Here is an 18,697-nt window from a genome sequence, read left to right on the forward strand (position 1 = left end):
TCCAATTTTCAAAATTTCCCAAAACTTAGTATTACCTTTAAAAGCACCGTTACAAAAGAAAACTAAACATCAACAAATCACAACATATCAGTACTCATTCCCACACAATGCAAAGAATGCATTGATCTCATCTTCACACCAAGACCCAAACATTGTAATCATGACACGTGGACAAGAGAGGTGGGAATTTATGTACAAAATTTATGAAGCATACATGATCATATATACAATATCTATACAGAGCATTTGAATAAAAGCTACGCCTCACTATGATGGGAAATGATAGTTTGCCATGTCCCTAGCAGCTAGATGAGTGCCATCAAATCAATGCTCAACAAATGTACATTGCTAGATACATGTGTAAACCCTTCAGTTGCTATCTTGTCTACATTCATCACAATCATATCTTTTATATCCACTATCTTATTTCTTGATCTTTTCATTAAAAACTTTAAGTTAAATGCATTCATAGATCTTGTTAGGCAAAATTATTAATCAATTGATGTCTTAAGATAAGTAATCTATGGAATGCTCGAGTGTTGCACAAACCTGGTGCTAAGTCAGGATAATAATAATTGAGCTCCAGACGTGAGTGCTTTACAAGAACCGACTACTATAAGTTTTTCCGCCCAATTTTGTCAACCTTGCATCCGATTCAACGATGCGATCATTCAATTTCATGATCACCGAGATCAACAGTTAAAAAGCTAATCATTTCATTCACAATTTAATTGTATAAGCATGCGATTTCATGATTTTCTCACATAAACGTGTAAAAAGCCTGTTCAAATTGAAAATGCATGTAAATGCATTCAACTTCGCACATGCACTGCCCTGATGAACGTTAAGGTATTCAAATTCATGAATAAGCAAGCATTTATAGCATTGGGCAGTCTTTTTTTTTCACTGTTTGTTCTTTGCAATCTAAATCTGTTTGAATAAATTATGCAAACTTTATGTACCTTGAAATTTGACCTATTATTGAAATATCTCGTGTGTATCTAACCCCAAACATGACATAAAGCACGATCTGTTAAAAAAAAGTATACATAATACACTTAACAAGTACAAAAATAGGGCAGGAAAACCTATATTAATGTCAGAGATGAATGGAATATTCAAGTCCAAATTATTCTTGCCTACAACTTTTATTTCTTCCTAACCAGGCATTTTTTCCTCAATTTTTGTCACAAGTTTCTAATGACAGTATCTTTCTCTTGTCACAGTAGGGCTTGTACATAATCTGGGGTTAAGAAGAAAATACATTACATGAGCCTTTGCATCATGAAGATACAGCTGATTAATGCGTCAGTCATCAAATCACAATCTATCTCTTTGCATGATAAATTCAAATTACAGGAAATATATGCAACCTTAAAGATAAAAACCAGTTATGGTCATGCGATCGTATTGTAAAACAAACGTGGAATCAATCAGAAAAGGTTGATCATCTAGCATATAACGTCCCTATTTTCACGAAGTGATGGTAGTGAGGAAAATCGTCACGCAAATTGAATGCGTGACACGAACATTATATCTATCAGGTCCAAATAGATATAATAATTTACCAAATATATCAATTAGTAGGCGGTTTCTCGGCAAAATTTGTATGATCACGTATTAGACAAAACATATTCTTTCACATGATTGGTAATAAGAGCTTCCATTTCATTTTTTGAGAGGGGGGCATTTCCAAAACTGGTCTTTACCTTTAAACTCATGAAACTGAACAAGATGAGAGAGACTGCCTCTCTGATATGCCTTTGTCTGCATTCAGTTCATTTTACTTAATGTTCAGGATACATTGTATTTCAGAAAGATAATAGCTATACATTTGGTAGACAAAACATATGATATCATGACCTCAATCCTCTGATCCCAAAACCTCAAAATCTTATCATTCTGTTCCTCTATGGTGATACATGTACATGAAATTATACCCAGGTTAAGGTCAATTTTCTCAAATGGTACTTCAGATATCTTTAAAAAAAATCAAAGCCAGAAACACAGAATGTTATGGAATTGATCTTTATGATCTTTGACCCCAATATATAATAAGTTTGTTTTCCTACGGTGAAGTTCACATCTCAATTATTTCTTAAAGTAATGTGATAACGAGAAAGCGGGATCAAACATAATGTCTCCGGCACGACCTTCAGTGGGCGGCGGTATAATGATACAATTGTTCTCTAATAACAGTGGAATCTAAATAACAAACTCCTTGGGTCCAAGTCAAATTTTTATAAAGCATTCTTGAATTCTTGATCTATTGGAGGGTGGAGAGGAAACAACAGTAAACAAAGAAGTAGGAACATTCCTTACTTGTTATAGTTACAGAGTTCTTTATAATGACGATCCACTGTATTGGATTACAGGACCCTGTCTTACAAAGAGTTGATATCAATCGCAACTATGTACATAAGCGATAGGAGACTGCAAACTTGCGATAGATTTGGATCAATCGAAACTCTTAGTAAGACGGGGCCCAGGTGTACTTGATGCCAAAAATATTTTTCAGAATGTCCAATAACGATTTTTGTATGTGGACCCTAATTGACTTTTAGGCATGCAGGGGAAAATAACCCACGTTAGATTTCAAAAAGCTAAAGTCCTATGAACTAAAGTCTATCTCCTGTCTGTGCAGGCAGCTCATGATTTCCATAGCTTGAGGAGACCATCTTCGCTGTATGTGGCTAGAAGATTGTTGTGAGGGTGGGGTACAATGCCTATCACATCCTTCTCATGGACCTGGAGGGGGGGGGGGGGGGGAAGGAATAAAAACAACATAAATACAACAGTTTTAAACAAGAGATATGTCAAACAGACAATGAGTATGTGATACCAAGCAAAAGCGTAATCACTAATGCAATATTCTTGTGAATTCTCTCAGTTGTCATGTTGTACAAATTCAAACCTAACAAACTATCAACTTTAATACACAATTCATGTCAGGGGTCTTGTTAATTATTTTTGAAGGAGGTAATTTGAATTTTATAGGAGGTACCAACACTGCGAGGGAGCGAAGCGACCGAGGGGGGGGAGGGTGTGGGAGGGGGTGTCCCCCCTCCCACGGTAGGGACCTTTTGGGATTTTCCACTCGTGCAATCGTGCAATCGTGCAATCTGGTGCATACCTAAGAAGAAAATTTGTAGTTATCTTTCCTACCTTGTATTACACATATATTGTAATAAACACACATATTGTTCATGTTTAATATTACATGAACAATCATAACTCATAAGAAAAGTTATTAAGTTGATAATTATTTATCACTTTGTACCATTACTTTGTAATTTTTAATTAAACTGAGATGATGCACCATACTCAATCTTTCTACATCATGATTTGTTGAATACATGTACAGTATTTAAATAATGGGCAGCAGACGCTAGATTTTGATTTTTTTTTTACTTGTGACTTTTATTTGGCTCCCCATATATGAATTCTCATTTAATTATTTTTTTTTGACATGAAATTATTGAATACATTTAAGAATTTACTTCAGTTCCTGTTCATTTTATAATGTTATATCACTGTTTTTCCTGACAAAGTGAAGACACTGTATATTTGTTTATTCAACTTTTTTAAGGAAATAAATGAAGTTAGTTTTGAATATTCGCGGAGCGCGAGCCTGCATATATCATGCGAGCTAGCTGCGGGGGTCCGCCGGGGACGGCCGTGGCCGGCCTAAACTCAGCCGAGTTTTAAAACTCTGTTGCCGATTTGCGCATCTCAGAATCTAAAGTACGTTGTCTCTAGACATTGCACGCACGTGTATAGGCCCCGGTTTCCGTGATCTTCAAATATCAAATCGGCAACGGATAGTTTGGTTACAGCGAGATAGCTTCAGTTTTGTTATGATCAGTGTGTATATATTTTGTGCAGTGCATCGTCTTCTCGCGTGCACATCGGGATCGCAATGGGGTAGGCACGGGCGGGCTTGGCCGCCGCGCTGTGGGGGAAGAACTGCGATGTAACGTTAGATAGATAGGTCTAGGTAAGTACGGACGACGTCGCGTTCGTGATCGTAAGGGATTTCGTTGACTGCGGCCGTGTATGTGCGGCACTAATTATATCTTGGACGAAATTAAGGAAATTTTGGATTAGCATTGATTTAGATCTACTTTCTGTGATTTTTGCAAGGTTTATTATAGGAATTATAGCCGGTAAGAAACGAGTGAATAGGCGGCAAGTTTTACCGGTTACCGGCTTTAAACGACAGCCCTGCATGTGTATTACACAGTTACAAGAATATTACAAGTTTACACCATTTGCAGACCTCCCAACATTACAACATTCAAATTTCAAAATTCCTATTATTTTGTGCGACTCAGCATAATTTGTGGCACCTTCCTCTCTTCCCCTTCCTCTTTCTCCCCCCCCCCTTTTCCCCCCTCCTCTCTCTCTCTCTCTCTCTCTCTCTCTAGTAAAAGATATATCTTACGGTGAGTGTCCTTTCTAGTTTTCCAGTAATAAAAAATAAAGCAGAAAGGTTGGGAGGTCTGCATTTGCTTGTTAACATTGTTCTCATTAAAATCATTTTGTCCTGGACTCCCCAATGATTTGTGCCTACTATTCTTTTCACTGAGCAGAAGAGACACCTCCCCTCCTCTCTCTCTCTCTCTCTCTCTTTCCCCTCCTCTTCTCTCTCTCTCTCTCTATCTCTAGTAAAAGATATATCTTACGGTGAGTGTCCTTTCTAGTTTTCCAGTAATAAAAAATAAAGCAGAAAGGTTGGGAGGTCTGCATTTGCTTGTTAACATTGTTCTCATTAAAATCATTTTGTCCTGGACTCCCCAATGATTTGTGCCTACTATTCTTTTCACTGAGCAGAAGAGACACCTCCCCTCCTCTCTCTCTCTTTCCCCTCCTCTTCTCTCTCTCTCTCTCCCCCCCCCCCCCCCCCCCCCTCTCTCTCTCTCTCTCTCTCTCTCTCTCTCTCTCTCTCTCTCTAGTAAAAGATATATCTTACAGTGAGTGTCCTTTCTAGTTTTCCAGTTGATGTAGAGAAGCAGTAGAGCACCAAATCCTCTCCTACGCAGTAGATCCATTCCCCTCTCGGTGATAAGCAACTACATGTGAAATCTCCTCCCTCCCGCTTACCAGAGCTGAAACTCCGAACAATCTAGTACACAAAAGATGGATCACAAATATTAAATTTGGAGACTATTTTTCTTTAAAATTTGTCTTGGATAAAATGAGAATTGTCATTTTCTATCCAATGCGACCTAACGAAAATTGGGTATAACAACTCAAACAGCATATATAGGAGCTGGAAACTTGAGTTTTTGAGAAAATATATCACCACTAGATGGCTAGATTTTGTCCGTAGATTAATTGATCAGAATTTTTATACAGAATAATTTCTCTTGTTACAGAATGTCAGGTACAAGTATTACAGTTGTCACCCATAATAGGCACAACAAGTTATTTTTATATTGGGTAAGTGGAAATGTTTGTGGCTTACTCGTCATAAATTTCAAATATGCAAAAATGTTGCGAACTGAACATACTACAAATTTTTACATATGTTTCACATACCTCATGAATTTCATGGGGTTCAAATTCATGAATCTTCATGCCTCAATATATTTGGATCACAATTGACAAAACTATTGTTGCCATGGTAATGGCCATCTCACAAAAGTTTCTAGTTTTACATACAAATACTGCTCCTCTGTGACAAATTGCATATATGCAAATTTTGGCAAAAACCTATATACTAGCTTACGGACAACCAGATATTCATACCTGTCCTTGCATGTTCATGATAACGACAGTGTTGCTACGGTTACAGACAACAAACTGTTCTGCATTCTTGGGATACGGCATAACAGAGTTGACTGTGATGTCAGTAGCTGATGAGCCTCCCAGTGATTTGAAGGTACTGATGCATTCTGTAGTCTTGATGTTCCAGACCTGGTAGAATTCAATACAATATGATTGATTGAGATGGATTCATTTTACAGCAAAACTCTAAAGGGTATTCAATGCAGAGATTAACCTGATTAGTGGAAAAGTCCATAGTATGCGGTCATTTGGTATCCCTTACCCGACAGTTCTTAAAGGGGAATCCAACCTGAACTGATAACTACTCTCAAAGAAAGCCGACATATCAGATAAGCAGACTGATAAAAGTTTGAATTAAATCAGACAAAGAGTCATTTAAAAGTTGTACCTAATCACTATACGTACGGGCACTTCAAATTGGCTGAATGGGTAATGTCACTGTGACGAAGTGCTGGACTATTTTCCCAATTGTTTAAACACCCAAAATGGTAAAGGTGTCAATTTTTTCAATCAGACAAAAAGTCATTTAAAAGTTGTACCTAATCACTATACGTACGGGCACTTCAAATTGGCTGAATGGGTAATGTCACTGTGACGAAGTGCTGGACTATTTTCCCAATTGTTTAAACACCCAAAATGGTAAAGGTGTCAATTTTTTCAATATGAATTATCCAGGAGGGTCTATTTTTTTTTTAAAGATATATAATATTATGCTATTCACACTATATTTTGAGTGGTGCATCAAGAGAGGAGGCACTTACGAGAAAAAGATAAATTAATTATATTTTTGTACACAACAAGCGGCACTACATCCTGACTTATGGATCCTGCTGAGTATCGTCGTAGAAGTAGAAGTAGAAGAGTTGTCCCATGACTACGTCACAATCCACTAACTTGTAATATACATTATATACCTCACTAAAGAAATCCAGCCATCTGATTGGTCGAAATTGCAGTCATGGTTCTAGCCATTCCCGTAAATAAACAAAAAATGCCAAACCCATGTGATAGTTCGAGGGTTGATCGGTAAAATCTCGGCAAAATTCCAGTTACCGGGAAAATAGTTCAGTCTTGCTGAAAAACTGGTTTGAGCAAGCGCAGAAACCATACATTGAGTGTGCGAATCAGTGGTCGCTAAACAGCAAGAATACCAAAAGGGTACGTGAATTAGTCTTATTATTAGCCGTAGATCTAGGTCTAGATATAGATTGTAATTTTATTGTTTGCGATAACGGTGATACAGGTATTTAAGATTGTATAATGCAAGTATTTGAATTGACTTGGTGGATGAAAAGTTGAATTCTACGCCGTTTTATGCATCATTGCAGCGCTGAATTTGGTGTGTTTGTCGCTAATTTCTGACAAATTTAGATAGCTTTCCTGATGGTATTTCATGCAAAATTTCTGTTATATTGATAAGCACTGATTCTTGTCCTTATATTTGACCTGTTTCTTGTCTGTTATAGTCATTTAATAGATGAATTACTTGAATTCTGAGCACATTTCAGTAACACAAAAAATCCAGCCCGTTCATAGTCCCACACACGTATTTGTATGTACATTGTGCCCTTACGTGCTTAGTCTGCTGTCTCAATAGCATAAACAAACTTGATTACCATGATTGGTAAGTCGCACATGTATTCTATGATCCTTTTTGGTTTATAAAAGTATTAATGACTGCTTTAATTTTCGAGATATAGTTGTTTCTCAAATCAGTCATTAATACTATACTATTAAAATTTAACAAAATGTGTTAAAAGAACTGTTTTAAAATGATTTCTTTTTGTTGCAGCTGGACTATACCTTGATGGTACCATCTGATGAAGCACTGAGAGCAAGATGACCATCAGGAGCAAAGACGGCTTCATTCACAAATGATGTGTGTCCTCGGAACTCTTTCAATGTCTTGCCAGATTTCAATCCATGTATCCTGTATCACACACACACACCGAGAGAAAACATGTAAGAAGTGTGAGTAACTGTGTGTGCAGACACTATACCCAAATCTAATATACAAACATTTAAACAAAAGGGCGTTTCTGTATTTGTTGTACGGGACATTAAGACGTTTTTCTAGACTATGAGGCAAACAAATCAGCAGTGAAGATTGGTTTAATGGTATTATAGTAAAGTACTGCCAAGGGGCCCTATGAAGATATGACAAATAACTATAAATAAGCCTTTCTCAGGAAGATAGAGCTGAAATTATCTTATGTCGTACGAGACACACACACAAAAATTATTTTCTTGAAATTCAAGTTGATGCACAAAAAAAATATTAATGAAAAAGTACATCATAGACAGTTTAGCTGTCAAAGAAGAATTTAATTCACCTTTCACACTAAAAAGTTCTTTAATAAAAAAACATGCACAAGATTAACATCTTCAGGACGATATGTCGAACAGAAATGATATTTGAAATTGATCTTTTTAAGATAGTATACCGGCACTGAAATACAAACCTACATAGAAGGATAGCATTGGTGATTGGTCCCAATTGGAAAGAGACTAACCTTAGAGATTGATCAAATGAAGAGCTGAGTATCTGAGTGGCATCTTTGGAGAACTTGACAGAAGTGACTCCCTTGCTGTGAGCATTCTCAAATCTTCTCAAACACTGCCCTGTCTGAACTTTCCAAACCTAATACAAATTTTTAAAAATTCAAAAAAAAATGCTCGCTCTCAAACACTGTACTGTCTTAACTTTTCAAACGTAACATAACAAGGAAGAATATTTTAAAATGAAATAAAGATAAATGGCCATGAGTGTAATTCAGATCTCTATTGGATCAGTGATTTTAAAAGAATACAAAATAACGGCAGAAGTTCAATCTTCTGAACCTTCTGAAATTGTAGTCAGCAGGGCGGTGTTCCGCATGTCGCTAACTTGTATGGCAGGTAATGCATGCTAGAGTGTGTTTCTGAAATTATCAACTGATGTAGCTATTACGGACTGCTGGTCGAGGGCATTCCATGCTCGTCCAGTTCTTGGAAAAAAGGAGTATTTGTATACGTCCTTTCTGGCAAAGGGGATTTCTATTGAGTGTTGGTGGTTTCTTCTTAACCTTGACCCTGTTGATACTTGTATGTAGTCCTCTTGCTTTAGGCCCACCTTTCCCTTGTAGATTTTGTACAGCATAACCAAACGACTCTTTTCCCTCCTGCGTTCGAGTGATTCCCATTCAAGGCAGGTCTGCATTTGTGTGACACTGCTGTCCCTTTGGTAGTTCCCTGTTACGAAGCGTGCTGCCCTCCTTTGAACTGCATCCAGTTTATTAATCTGCCCTATCCTGTATGGGTCCCAGGCACAGCTTGCGTATTCTAACACTGGTCTCACTAGGGTCTTGTATGCGAGGGCTTTCACATTCCCTGGGCAAAACCATAGATTTCTCCTGAGGAATCCTAACGTGCGGTTGGCTTTCATGGCTGTGTTGTCAACATGGTTCGCCCATGTCAGTTTACTGTCTATTTCTACTCCCAGGTAAGGATGAGAATTTGTCTGTTGTAAGTATTGTCCACAGAAGATATAATCCCTTGTCAGAGGTTTTTTCTTGTTCGAGATGATCATCACTGAACACTTGGAATTGCATTGGAAAAATGGTAATGTCTGTGAATAAATATCTACATTATTGCATCAAAAGTTTAAGATTACACTATGACTAAGTTCAGTTTTCATCATGAACTGCTCAATTGACCGAAATCCCACAGAGACTTCATTCCAAATTGTGAAAATAGGACCCCAAACCAAAAATAAACCCAGCACATTCAAATATGACATTGGCAATGACAAGCCTGTCATCAACCTACCTTGATCTTACCATCCTGACCCCCTGTAGCTACCATTTCGCTGTCCCGACTGAAGCACATACATAGCACAGCATCATCCATCAGCATGAACGAATCCTGGGAGCAGCAAAGGATATAGACTTTCTCATGAGCACCAAAGAAACAATTCTTTGATATTTAAATACATCAAAACACACAAACACATTGTAATATAATGCATCAAAAGAAAATGACCTTGTAATGTTAAGAAATCTCCATATTAGAGTAAACTAAGAAAGAAATATCATTAAAATTTTTTCATTCTCCAGAAACATGTAAAACACAGCATAGTTCAAGTGGTGCAGCCAGCAATAGGAAAGCAACAATGAGTCAACTGTCACAATCTCCCATAAATCACACAGATATAACATCAGTTATGAGACTGACATATGTGCAATTTAAATTCTTATATCAATTTTTTTGTCAGCATAAACATTCTTCTAGAACCCATTTTCCTTTTCTTTTTTCACAAATACTTACTCTTCAGAGTTAACATAAAGAAGTTGAGAATGCAGATGCAAGCAAAGAAATTTAAATTCACTGAAAACTGCAAACCAAGCTTAACTTGATCCAGAGGCTGTGAAAAATGTGTGTATTACTAAAAAGCACAATTTTATCCACTAGGGCCAGACCTCTCCTCTGGAGTTCAAAAACTGTATTCTTTAATCACAAAAGTGCTATTTTACTGACAAAAATTGTATTACAAAAAAACAAAACATGGATCAATGCCTTTTACAGTTTCTACATGGAGGAAGAATTTTTTTTAATGGATCATTGGTTGAATACGCATGATTTCGTCATGACTGGTGTGTTTGATGAACCAATGAACATCCCCAAATTGCTGATGTGAGATGCTTGTAGAATACTTCACAGGACAGAATGGGCATTTCGCCATTGAAAACGGCACACACACACATCTTCTTTTTTTTTTTTGGGGGGGGGGGGGGAATCATATTTTATTGAGGAAAATCATACTGTCATATTTACTTCCAAAAATCGTACTGGTTGGCAGGTGTAGGGCAAGTCCATGCAATGTATTAGTGTATGAAAAATGTCTTTTTTTTCATGTATTTCATCAAAACATGAAGAATCTCTTTGACATTATTATGGAATAATGGTGCTTTAGTATCACTACCATTAGTTATAGGGGAATAACACCATGACCTTACCTCTGCCTGGTACTTGAGATCCTTCCTGATCTTTCCTGTCTGAAAGTTCCATACCTCAACGAATCCGTCCACACTACCGGTCACTAGGAACTGACCATCCGGAGAGAAAGCTGCACATTCCACATGGGACTTCTGACCAAACTGTAAGGATGAAACATACATTAGGATGTACATATCAAAGTACAGTGAAGCCACTAGGGCTGGAAATTTTGGGTATCTTTTTAATATGGGTACCCGCTCAAATTTTGGGCAGGAACCAAGGTATCCGAAAGTGATACATAAAAAATGAAATTGCTAGATCTACATCTGTTATTAGATCTAAATTTTCCTATAAACATGTGTAAAGGGATAGTTGAGTTCTTGTTTCAGACCGCAAATGCTTTCAAAGTGCATGGTTATTGCTCTTATTCTTTTTTATGACATTTCTAGTGCTCTTTTAGGACCTAAAAGTGCTACAAAGGTCATTTTAGACCCCAAAATGTGTGAAATTTATCCAATACATACATGCCAACATTTGAAAATCAGAAATCTGTACAAATTATGCTATTTTAAAAAAAAAGAGGAACAATCCTAACTCTCCTATTCAATACTACAGACAAATTTGTACAGGAAGAGGAACACCTGCATTAAAATGATAATTATCTTCTCCCAAAAAGAGGAATGTTCCTCTTTAATCTGAACAGTTGGCATGTATGCCAATATGATCATACCAATTCAGCTGCACTTTAAAAAAAAAATATGGTGACCGTTAATTAATTAATTAATAAATAATAACAATACACGAACCAGCTGGTTGAGCGTATCATAACCAACACGAAAAAGCCAACAAAAAGCCAACGACTGCATTGGCTGGGATAAAACATATAAGGCGCTATCTCGTTTTTTCAAAGGCTGGTTTTTCAAATTATTGAATATTTGTGGGGCACCACAAATATTAGAAATCGTTATATATATATATATATATAGATATTTCAGCCGTCTCTGAACCAATTTCGATCAAACAAAGATGATTTTGTCATTTAAATTAGGCTTGAGTCGGTACGGTCGATCACACCGGGACCCGACCGTTGCCGTCGGGTCCCGGTTTCGTTTTTTGAGAACCGACGCTCCGAAAAAAATAACGAAATATGAAAGAAATTGCAGTTTTGCACACCACTAAAATCAATCCACCTTAAAACTTATGTATTTAATGGTTACCATAATCATATTCTAGCTCATCCTGAATCAATCCGAACTGCTGATAAGTGATATAAATATGGGTTGCAAGGCAGTTCGCCCGGCCCATGGGGTTGTTGTTGCCAGCTGCTAGCTAGCTACTGTACTGGCCGGGTCTCTCGGCAGGATTAATAAATCAGGTTGAAAGAAACATTAACATGTTTGAATAATAAAACGGCTTTCTAAAAAGTACTTCTTTACAACATACCGACCGAATAATTTTTAAAAGACAAAAATATATATTTTTTCTTTGATTTTGAACACCGCATGCTTCTTTTAAAAGCTGAAAATTACTTGGTAATCACAAGAAGTTTCGATACGTTGCAAGGCAAGTTCAGACTAGTCTCGGAAAAATGCGCAGTGCTCCTCGTTAGCTGTAATGCGTGCCAGAACGAACCCAAACAAAGACGTGATCGTAACGAGAAAAAAATCATTAAAAACTACGAGAGCACAATTGGAAAGACAACTACTCAAAATGATCATAAGCAGATACATAACTTGGAGGAAGAAAACAATAGTTGTCCAAGAAAAGACACATAAATAGTGATATTTAAGGAGTTACTATAGGTACAATCATTATCGGAAGGGCCTGCTGCAATATCCGAATTACACGTGTTTAAATTGAACACGAGGCTATACGAGGCAAATACCGTCCTCTACGGTAAAAAGCAGTATAACAAAGGATTCGAGTATTTGCAGCAGGCTTCTTGCGATAAAAATGTACCCAGTTACTCCTCGATTATCACAATTTCTGTGACATTTCTTAAGCGATTATTGAATTCTTTGTCCAAGTTATCTATCTGATTATGGTAATTTTGAGCAGTAGTTGTCTTTCCAATTGTGCTCTCGTAGTTTTTAATGATTTTTTTTCTCGTTACGATCACGTCTTTGTTTGGGTTCGTTCTGGCACGCATTACAGCTATTTACGAGGAGCACTGCGCATTTTTCTGAGACTAGTCTGAACTTGCCTTGCAACGGCTATCCGTATCGAAACTCTTGATTACCAAGTAATTTTCAGTTTAAAAAAAAAAAGCATGCGATGTTTAAAATAAGAGATAAATATTTTGTCTTTAAAATATTGTATGATCGGTATATTGTACAGAAGAAATTTTTAGAAAGCCGTTTTTATTATTATAACATTCATATTTTTTGACCAGATTTATTCAACCTGCATAAATCAAAATGGCGGCTCGAATGTTGTCTTTCCATTTCTGCCCCAGTTTTTTTACTTTTAGAGGCACGAAAATGGCACTAAACATCGCCAATCATGGATGTAAATAATGTCAAATGGAATAATATACCGATCTGAGCCGAGGTATGCATGTGTTTATTAATTTGATTGATAAAAAAGGTCACTTTTAAGGGACATACTGATGATATGCGCTTTTTATAGAGGCAAGTGACAAATCCTGCGAGCTGATTTCGGGACACCGGGTCCCGATCGGTACAAGGCCGTCGGGACCCGGTTTATGAAAATCCCGACATGACTCAGGCCTAATTTAAATGGTATGTTCTTTCTAATGTAACACTCAGTTTTCATTATCTCATAAAAAAAAAAATGTTGGTGTAGGTCCAGAGCTGCCAACCTCAACTGAACAAAAATCTTATTATTTTCCCACAAAAATCCTATTTTGAAAATAAAAATCCTATTTTTCATCGATAAGTACGTTCTCACTGCGAAAATGCATTTTTTAAATTTTTATTAATTAATTAATTTTTTTTTTTTTTGGGGGGGGGGGTTCCAATTTGCATAAGTTCCTACATACAGGAAGAAATTTTTCAATGGACCAATGGTTGAATATGCATGATTTCATCATGACTGATGTGTTCGATGAGCCAATGAACATCCCCAAATTGCTGATGTGAGATGATTGTAGGATACTTTACAGGAGAGAATGGGCTATTTGCCATTGAAAATGGCACACGAACACACACACAAAAATAATATACATGTATATTTATTTTTAAAACAAATTAAAAAAATAAATTAAATAAAATCATATTTTTTGAGGAAAAATCGTACTGTTGTATTTACCGGTACTTCTAAAAATCATACAAAATACAATAAAATCGTACTGGTTGGCAGCTCTGTAGGTCCCTCTGCAACAAAACTCAACTATCCCTTTAAATTTGACTATTTATAGCAGCGAAGATGGAGATGATTATACAGTAGGGCTTGGAGTAAAAACCGGGTACCCCAATCCTGCCCAAGAGTCACTGTGACATTCAACTCCAAAAGTGTAGTAAGTTGATAATGTGATGCCTACCTTGATGGTCTTGCTGAGTTGTGTTGGATACTTCTCCTCTTCCTCATCCCTGACGGCTGCCTTACCCTTGAACAAATCTATGGTCACGCCTGGAGGTAACAGACCCTGGTGTTGCTGCCATTTAAGAGACTGTCCAAGCAAGGCTAGCAGGCGTGATGGGGGCACCACGCTGACCTCCCCAGAGAGGGCCTGGGCGATGGCTGCTCGTCTCCTTTCCTTGCTGCTCCCGTCAGGGTACGCCTATATATGGGTACAAAATACCAGTCAAACATTGCCTTCTCACATATACTCTTCTTTATTTCTTGCATTTTGTAATCCTAGACTGCAACATCGAAGAATTTTGTGTTCCCTTTATATTGTACGAGTGACACAATTTGACAGTGGCTGTCAGTGGCAGCCCACTGTTTGTTCCACTAATATCAACAAGAGTGAGTAAGGAGTTGTTCTTTTTTAAACATATATGAAAGAGCTAGAATAAACATCATCCTAAAAGGGACCTGGTAACATTGTTCAGATGAGAGAAAGTAGTGCTAAGGTAGTGACTTCAATGCTTGATGTACAATTAAAGATAATCTGAAAGTTCTTAGTGAAAACAGACCATCATTAATGATACAAATTGGGGAAAACTTATCTGATCAATTCCTTAATTCTCCCAACTATATTATTACAATTTAATTACATTTTAGTTCAGTATAGTTTGTCACAAAGCAATGTCTTGGCTCTATATACCATTCCAGGCATTTAAGAGTTGAAAGAGTTTTAAAAGCCTGTCTTATGTCTTATTTGGAAGGAAAAATGGTTGGGAAAATTCAAAAATGGTTGGGAGAATTTACTGTCAAAGGGTGTCGCACAGTGACACCTTCAAAGAAAACCATAAACATATTTGTGGTTTGAGAATTTTTTCAGGATTGTTTGCATGTTAGAGGTATAGTACAGTAGAAGGAATATAATAAGTAACATTTCATACAAAAATTACGCAATTTTTTCATCAACCTTCAACAATGTTACTGAGTCACTTTAAGAACAATCTTTACCAAACAAGGTGTACATGTACTTTGACACTTTCTTGTTATTCTAAATGTACATCATCCCAATGGTATTATTGGGTATGATGCGGCAACCAGGGCATGGAGCGGGTTCTACTTACTTCACGAGGATCAAAGTAGGATCTAGCAAGGAGGTTTTCTAGATGGACGTATCTGTCAGCCTGGTTCTGTTTGAGCATAATCATTGGATCAGTCTGTCTGAGAAGTGATCTAGCAGCGCCAAGCTCACGCAGCTCAATCAACTCAAGCACAATCTATATCAAATACAACAAAAATAAAAGGGAATCATGATGTAATGATATGTACCCGGTAATACAACGACTACATGTACTTTGTGTTGAAACATGAAAATTAAAAACTAAATCAACTTAAGCAAGATTGGTGAAAATTCATCGTACTTTGTTGGAGCAGTAAATGGGGAAGCATAATTACCAAAAAAGAAAATCTGTCAAGTCATTTGTTTATAATAGGCATATTTTGTCCCTAGCCTTCATTTAGCAATTTTATTTTTAATAATGGCTTCATTGCAAATATCTACTATATGAGAAAACATTAATTTAAAAAAATGTTTGTAAGACTTGCTTTGAGTAGCCGGTCTTCACTAAATCTTTACCTGAATTTCCAATGCTGGACTATTTGTGTTCACTATTTGAATACATTTCATTTTTGATCACATCAATATCTACAAGTAGGTCAATATTACTTTTGACAATGCATAGGATAGTACCAGACTACATCAGAAACTGTAAAATATGCAAAATTCCTAAGATAATAACACACTTCAAAACCGAATTTTCAATTAGATCATCTAGGAAAGCTTTGAGAGCTAGGTTCACCCTACTTGTTCATAGAGGTCAATGAGGGTCTTGTCCGGGAGCTTGAGTGATTGTATCTGCTGCAGGACAGTGTCCCAATGACCGCTGTTGATGTCCGTGATGAACTGGTCAATGCTGTCCACCGTGTTGAGGGATACAGAAGATTCCTCCTGAAGGGTGGCCAAGGTCCGAGGCAGACCTGCTTCCTTCAGATACTGCTGGATCAGTCTCACCACACTAAAAACACAATTATCAAAATTCAATTAGATGCACAAGTGGGGTATGGTATTTCTACATCTCTACTCCGTCCCTGCCCAAATGTGCAACAATTTCACTTAATAATTGTTTAATCACCTAATAAATATGAAATTCTGTCTTTTTATTTCAGGTACATGTACAGTATGTTCAAAATTATCATTGTTAACACACAAAAACCCTTATTTACATCATTCAAAGCCGAAACCTTTCATTTTATAGTCAGTCTCACAATTACAAATTAAAAACACCGTGCAAACCAATTCTAGACTAGCCGCTGACGAGCGACTGTAATTTGATCCAATTTCACGTCAAATTCAAATTTCAAAATTTTAGCTGTTTGGATTTGTCCCGGCGCAATGCCACACCCACTCCCACAGGTTTGTCTAATTATGAGCTAGTCATGAGTGACTATCAGAACTAACCGTTTCAAGGCCCCTATGGACGGACAGATTAGTGTCTTTTGATGAGAACAGGTAGATATTATGTATCTAGATTTTCAAAAGGCTTTTATCAACAACTTCTGTACAAATTGAAACAACTCTGAATACATGGACAAGTATTGGATTGGATAGAGAGTTTTCTTGAAGGACGCAGGCAGAGAGTTGTTTTCAGAAATGGTGTGTCATCTTGGAAAGACGTTACAAGTGGAGTACCACAAGGGTCCATTCTCGGGCCCTGCTTTCTGTTTTATTGGAATGACATTCCGGAAATGCTGACCTCTACAGCTAAGATATTTGTTGACGAAAACAAAGTGTAAAGATGGATCAGGACCAAACATGATTATGATATTCTCCAAGATGATCTGAATGCACTAGCGGCATGGTCCAAGCTCTGGATGTTAAGATTTTAATATTGAAAAATGTGTGGTACTGAGAATAAGAGGTGCTTTGCAGTACTGTTATTTCATGAACGGAAAGATCCTTCAAGAGGTGTCTCATCACAAAGATCTGGGAGTTATTATGACGAATTGTTTGTCCCCATCAACTCATGTTCAAGCTATTGTGAATTCCGCTCATCGCAAAATGGCTATGTTTCATTGTTATTTTACAAATCTAAATGAAGAAAAGATTGCGACCTTTTATCAATCAATTGTGAGACCAGCGTTAGAAATTTCATCAACAGCTTGGAGCCCTTACACTAAGAAAGATATAGAGGCATTAGAGAAGGTCCAAACGAGGTGTCTGTCTATGCAGTAACGAGACCAAGACTAAGATAGAGTCTCTACAGGAGAGGAGACAGAAGATGGATTTGATCGAAACTGAGAATTATCGATGTTTTATCATAACTTAATCATATTTATAATTAATAAATGACACATATTTGGAAAGCTTAGATCCTCCTCTTTCATTTGATGCAACTCATATGACTTATATTTCACGCATGAGTGATTAACATCAATTTGAAGAGAGGAAATCGAAAAGTCATTTGGCGGGTGGTATCTGAATTTCAAAGAGAAAATCAGATTTCTAGAAAGTTGGGTTTCTGCCCTTTCATGACACCTCAATAAGGAAAAATGAGCTAGGAATAACAAAGTTATGTTTGTTTAAAGTAGTGCTTGCATTTCCATAATTTGATTAACCGAATTCGTTTTCACTGGCAAAATACAAAATACTCAAAAAATGACAAGAAAATTGACACAAAACAGGTAATAAACATAACAACTTTTGAATTATGATCTTTATATAAACATTTGATGAATATTTTCTTCATTTTGGGTATGTTTTAGTGGGGTATCTCTAGATCTAGTCTAGCCGGAGTTATGGGTCAAATTTTGGATAGATCTAGACCTAAGTTAGGGCTGATTCTAAGTTCTGAACAAGCGCCAATAACTTTTTCTGAATCAAAATTCAGGTAAAGAAAACTAGTTCTGGATCTATCCATATTCCATAACAACAGGATCACCTCATACTTCCATACACTGATGGTGATAAGTAGATCTCAGTAATATTGTGTATTGGGATTGACCGGATAAACCATACACTTTATTAACTATTCACTCAACGTAATAACTCGTAAGTCGTAAGCCTACCCACAGCACAGCGCCCACAATCATGACAATCCAGGGATCGACGATCCACGCGCAGCTCATCGCATATTTTCACTCATACAATTTCAGCCAAAAACAGATTCACATATACACTCCAAACACAAGGGAAAACAAGTAACTTACTCAGCAGATTCGATTTCCAAAGACATATTCAGTGGTTTTTGTAGCCGAATGTGAAGAAAGCAGCACCAGCAAAAAAGCGATCCCGAGGTGGCGTAATATGAATATTCATGAATCTATCACATATTCATATTACCCAGTCGAG

General features: G+C 37.0%; 1 protein-coding gene across 1 annotated transcript; it reads right to left on the bottom strand.

Moving 5' to 3' along the window:
• Positions 1 to 181: 181 nt before the first annotated feature.
• LOC580312 (WD40 repeat-containing protein SMU1) lies at positions 182 to 18,676 on the bottom strand. Its single transcript, XM_030981020.1, has 11 exons — positions 18,556 to 18,676; positions 16,154 to 16,364; positions 15,414 to 15,566; positions 14,267 to 14,506; positions 10,785 to 10,925; positions 9,598 to 9,693; positions 8,304 to 8,431; positions 7,594 to 7,720; positions 5,752 to 5,919; positions 4,973 to 5,125; positions 182 to 2,748 (listed from the first exon to the last, which is right to left on the bottom strand). The coding sequence occupies exons 1-11, from the start codon at positions 18,579 to 18,581 to the stop codon at positions 2,650 to 2,652; spliced, it is 1,542 nt and encodes a 513-aa protein (XP_030836880.1). The 5' UTR covers positions 18,582 to 18,676; the 3' UTR covers positions 182 to 2,649.
• Positions 18,677 to 18,697: the final 21 nt, after the last annotated feature.

This window comes from Strongylocentrotus purpuratus, unplaced genomic scaffold (assembly GCF_000002235.5).
Source record: "Strongylocentrotus purpuratus isolate Spur 01 unplaced genomic scaffold, Spur_5.0 spur5_scaffold_11, whole genome shotgun sequence".
Taxonomy (NCBI): domain Eukaryota; kingdom Metazoa; phylum Echinodermata; class Echinoidea; order Camarodonta; family Strongylocentrotidae; genus Strongylocentrotus; species Strongylocentrotus purpuratus.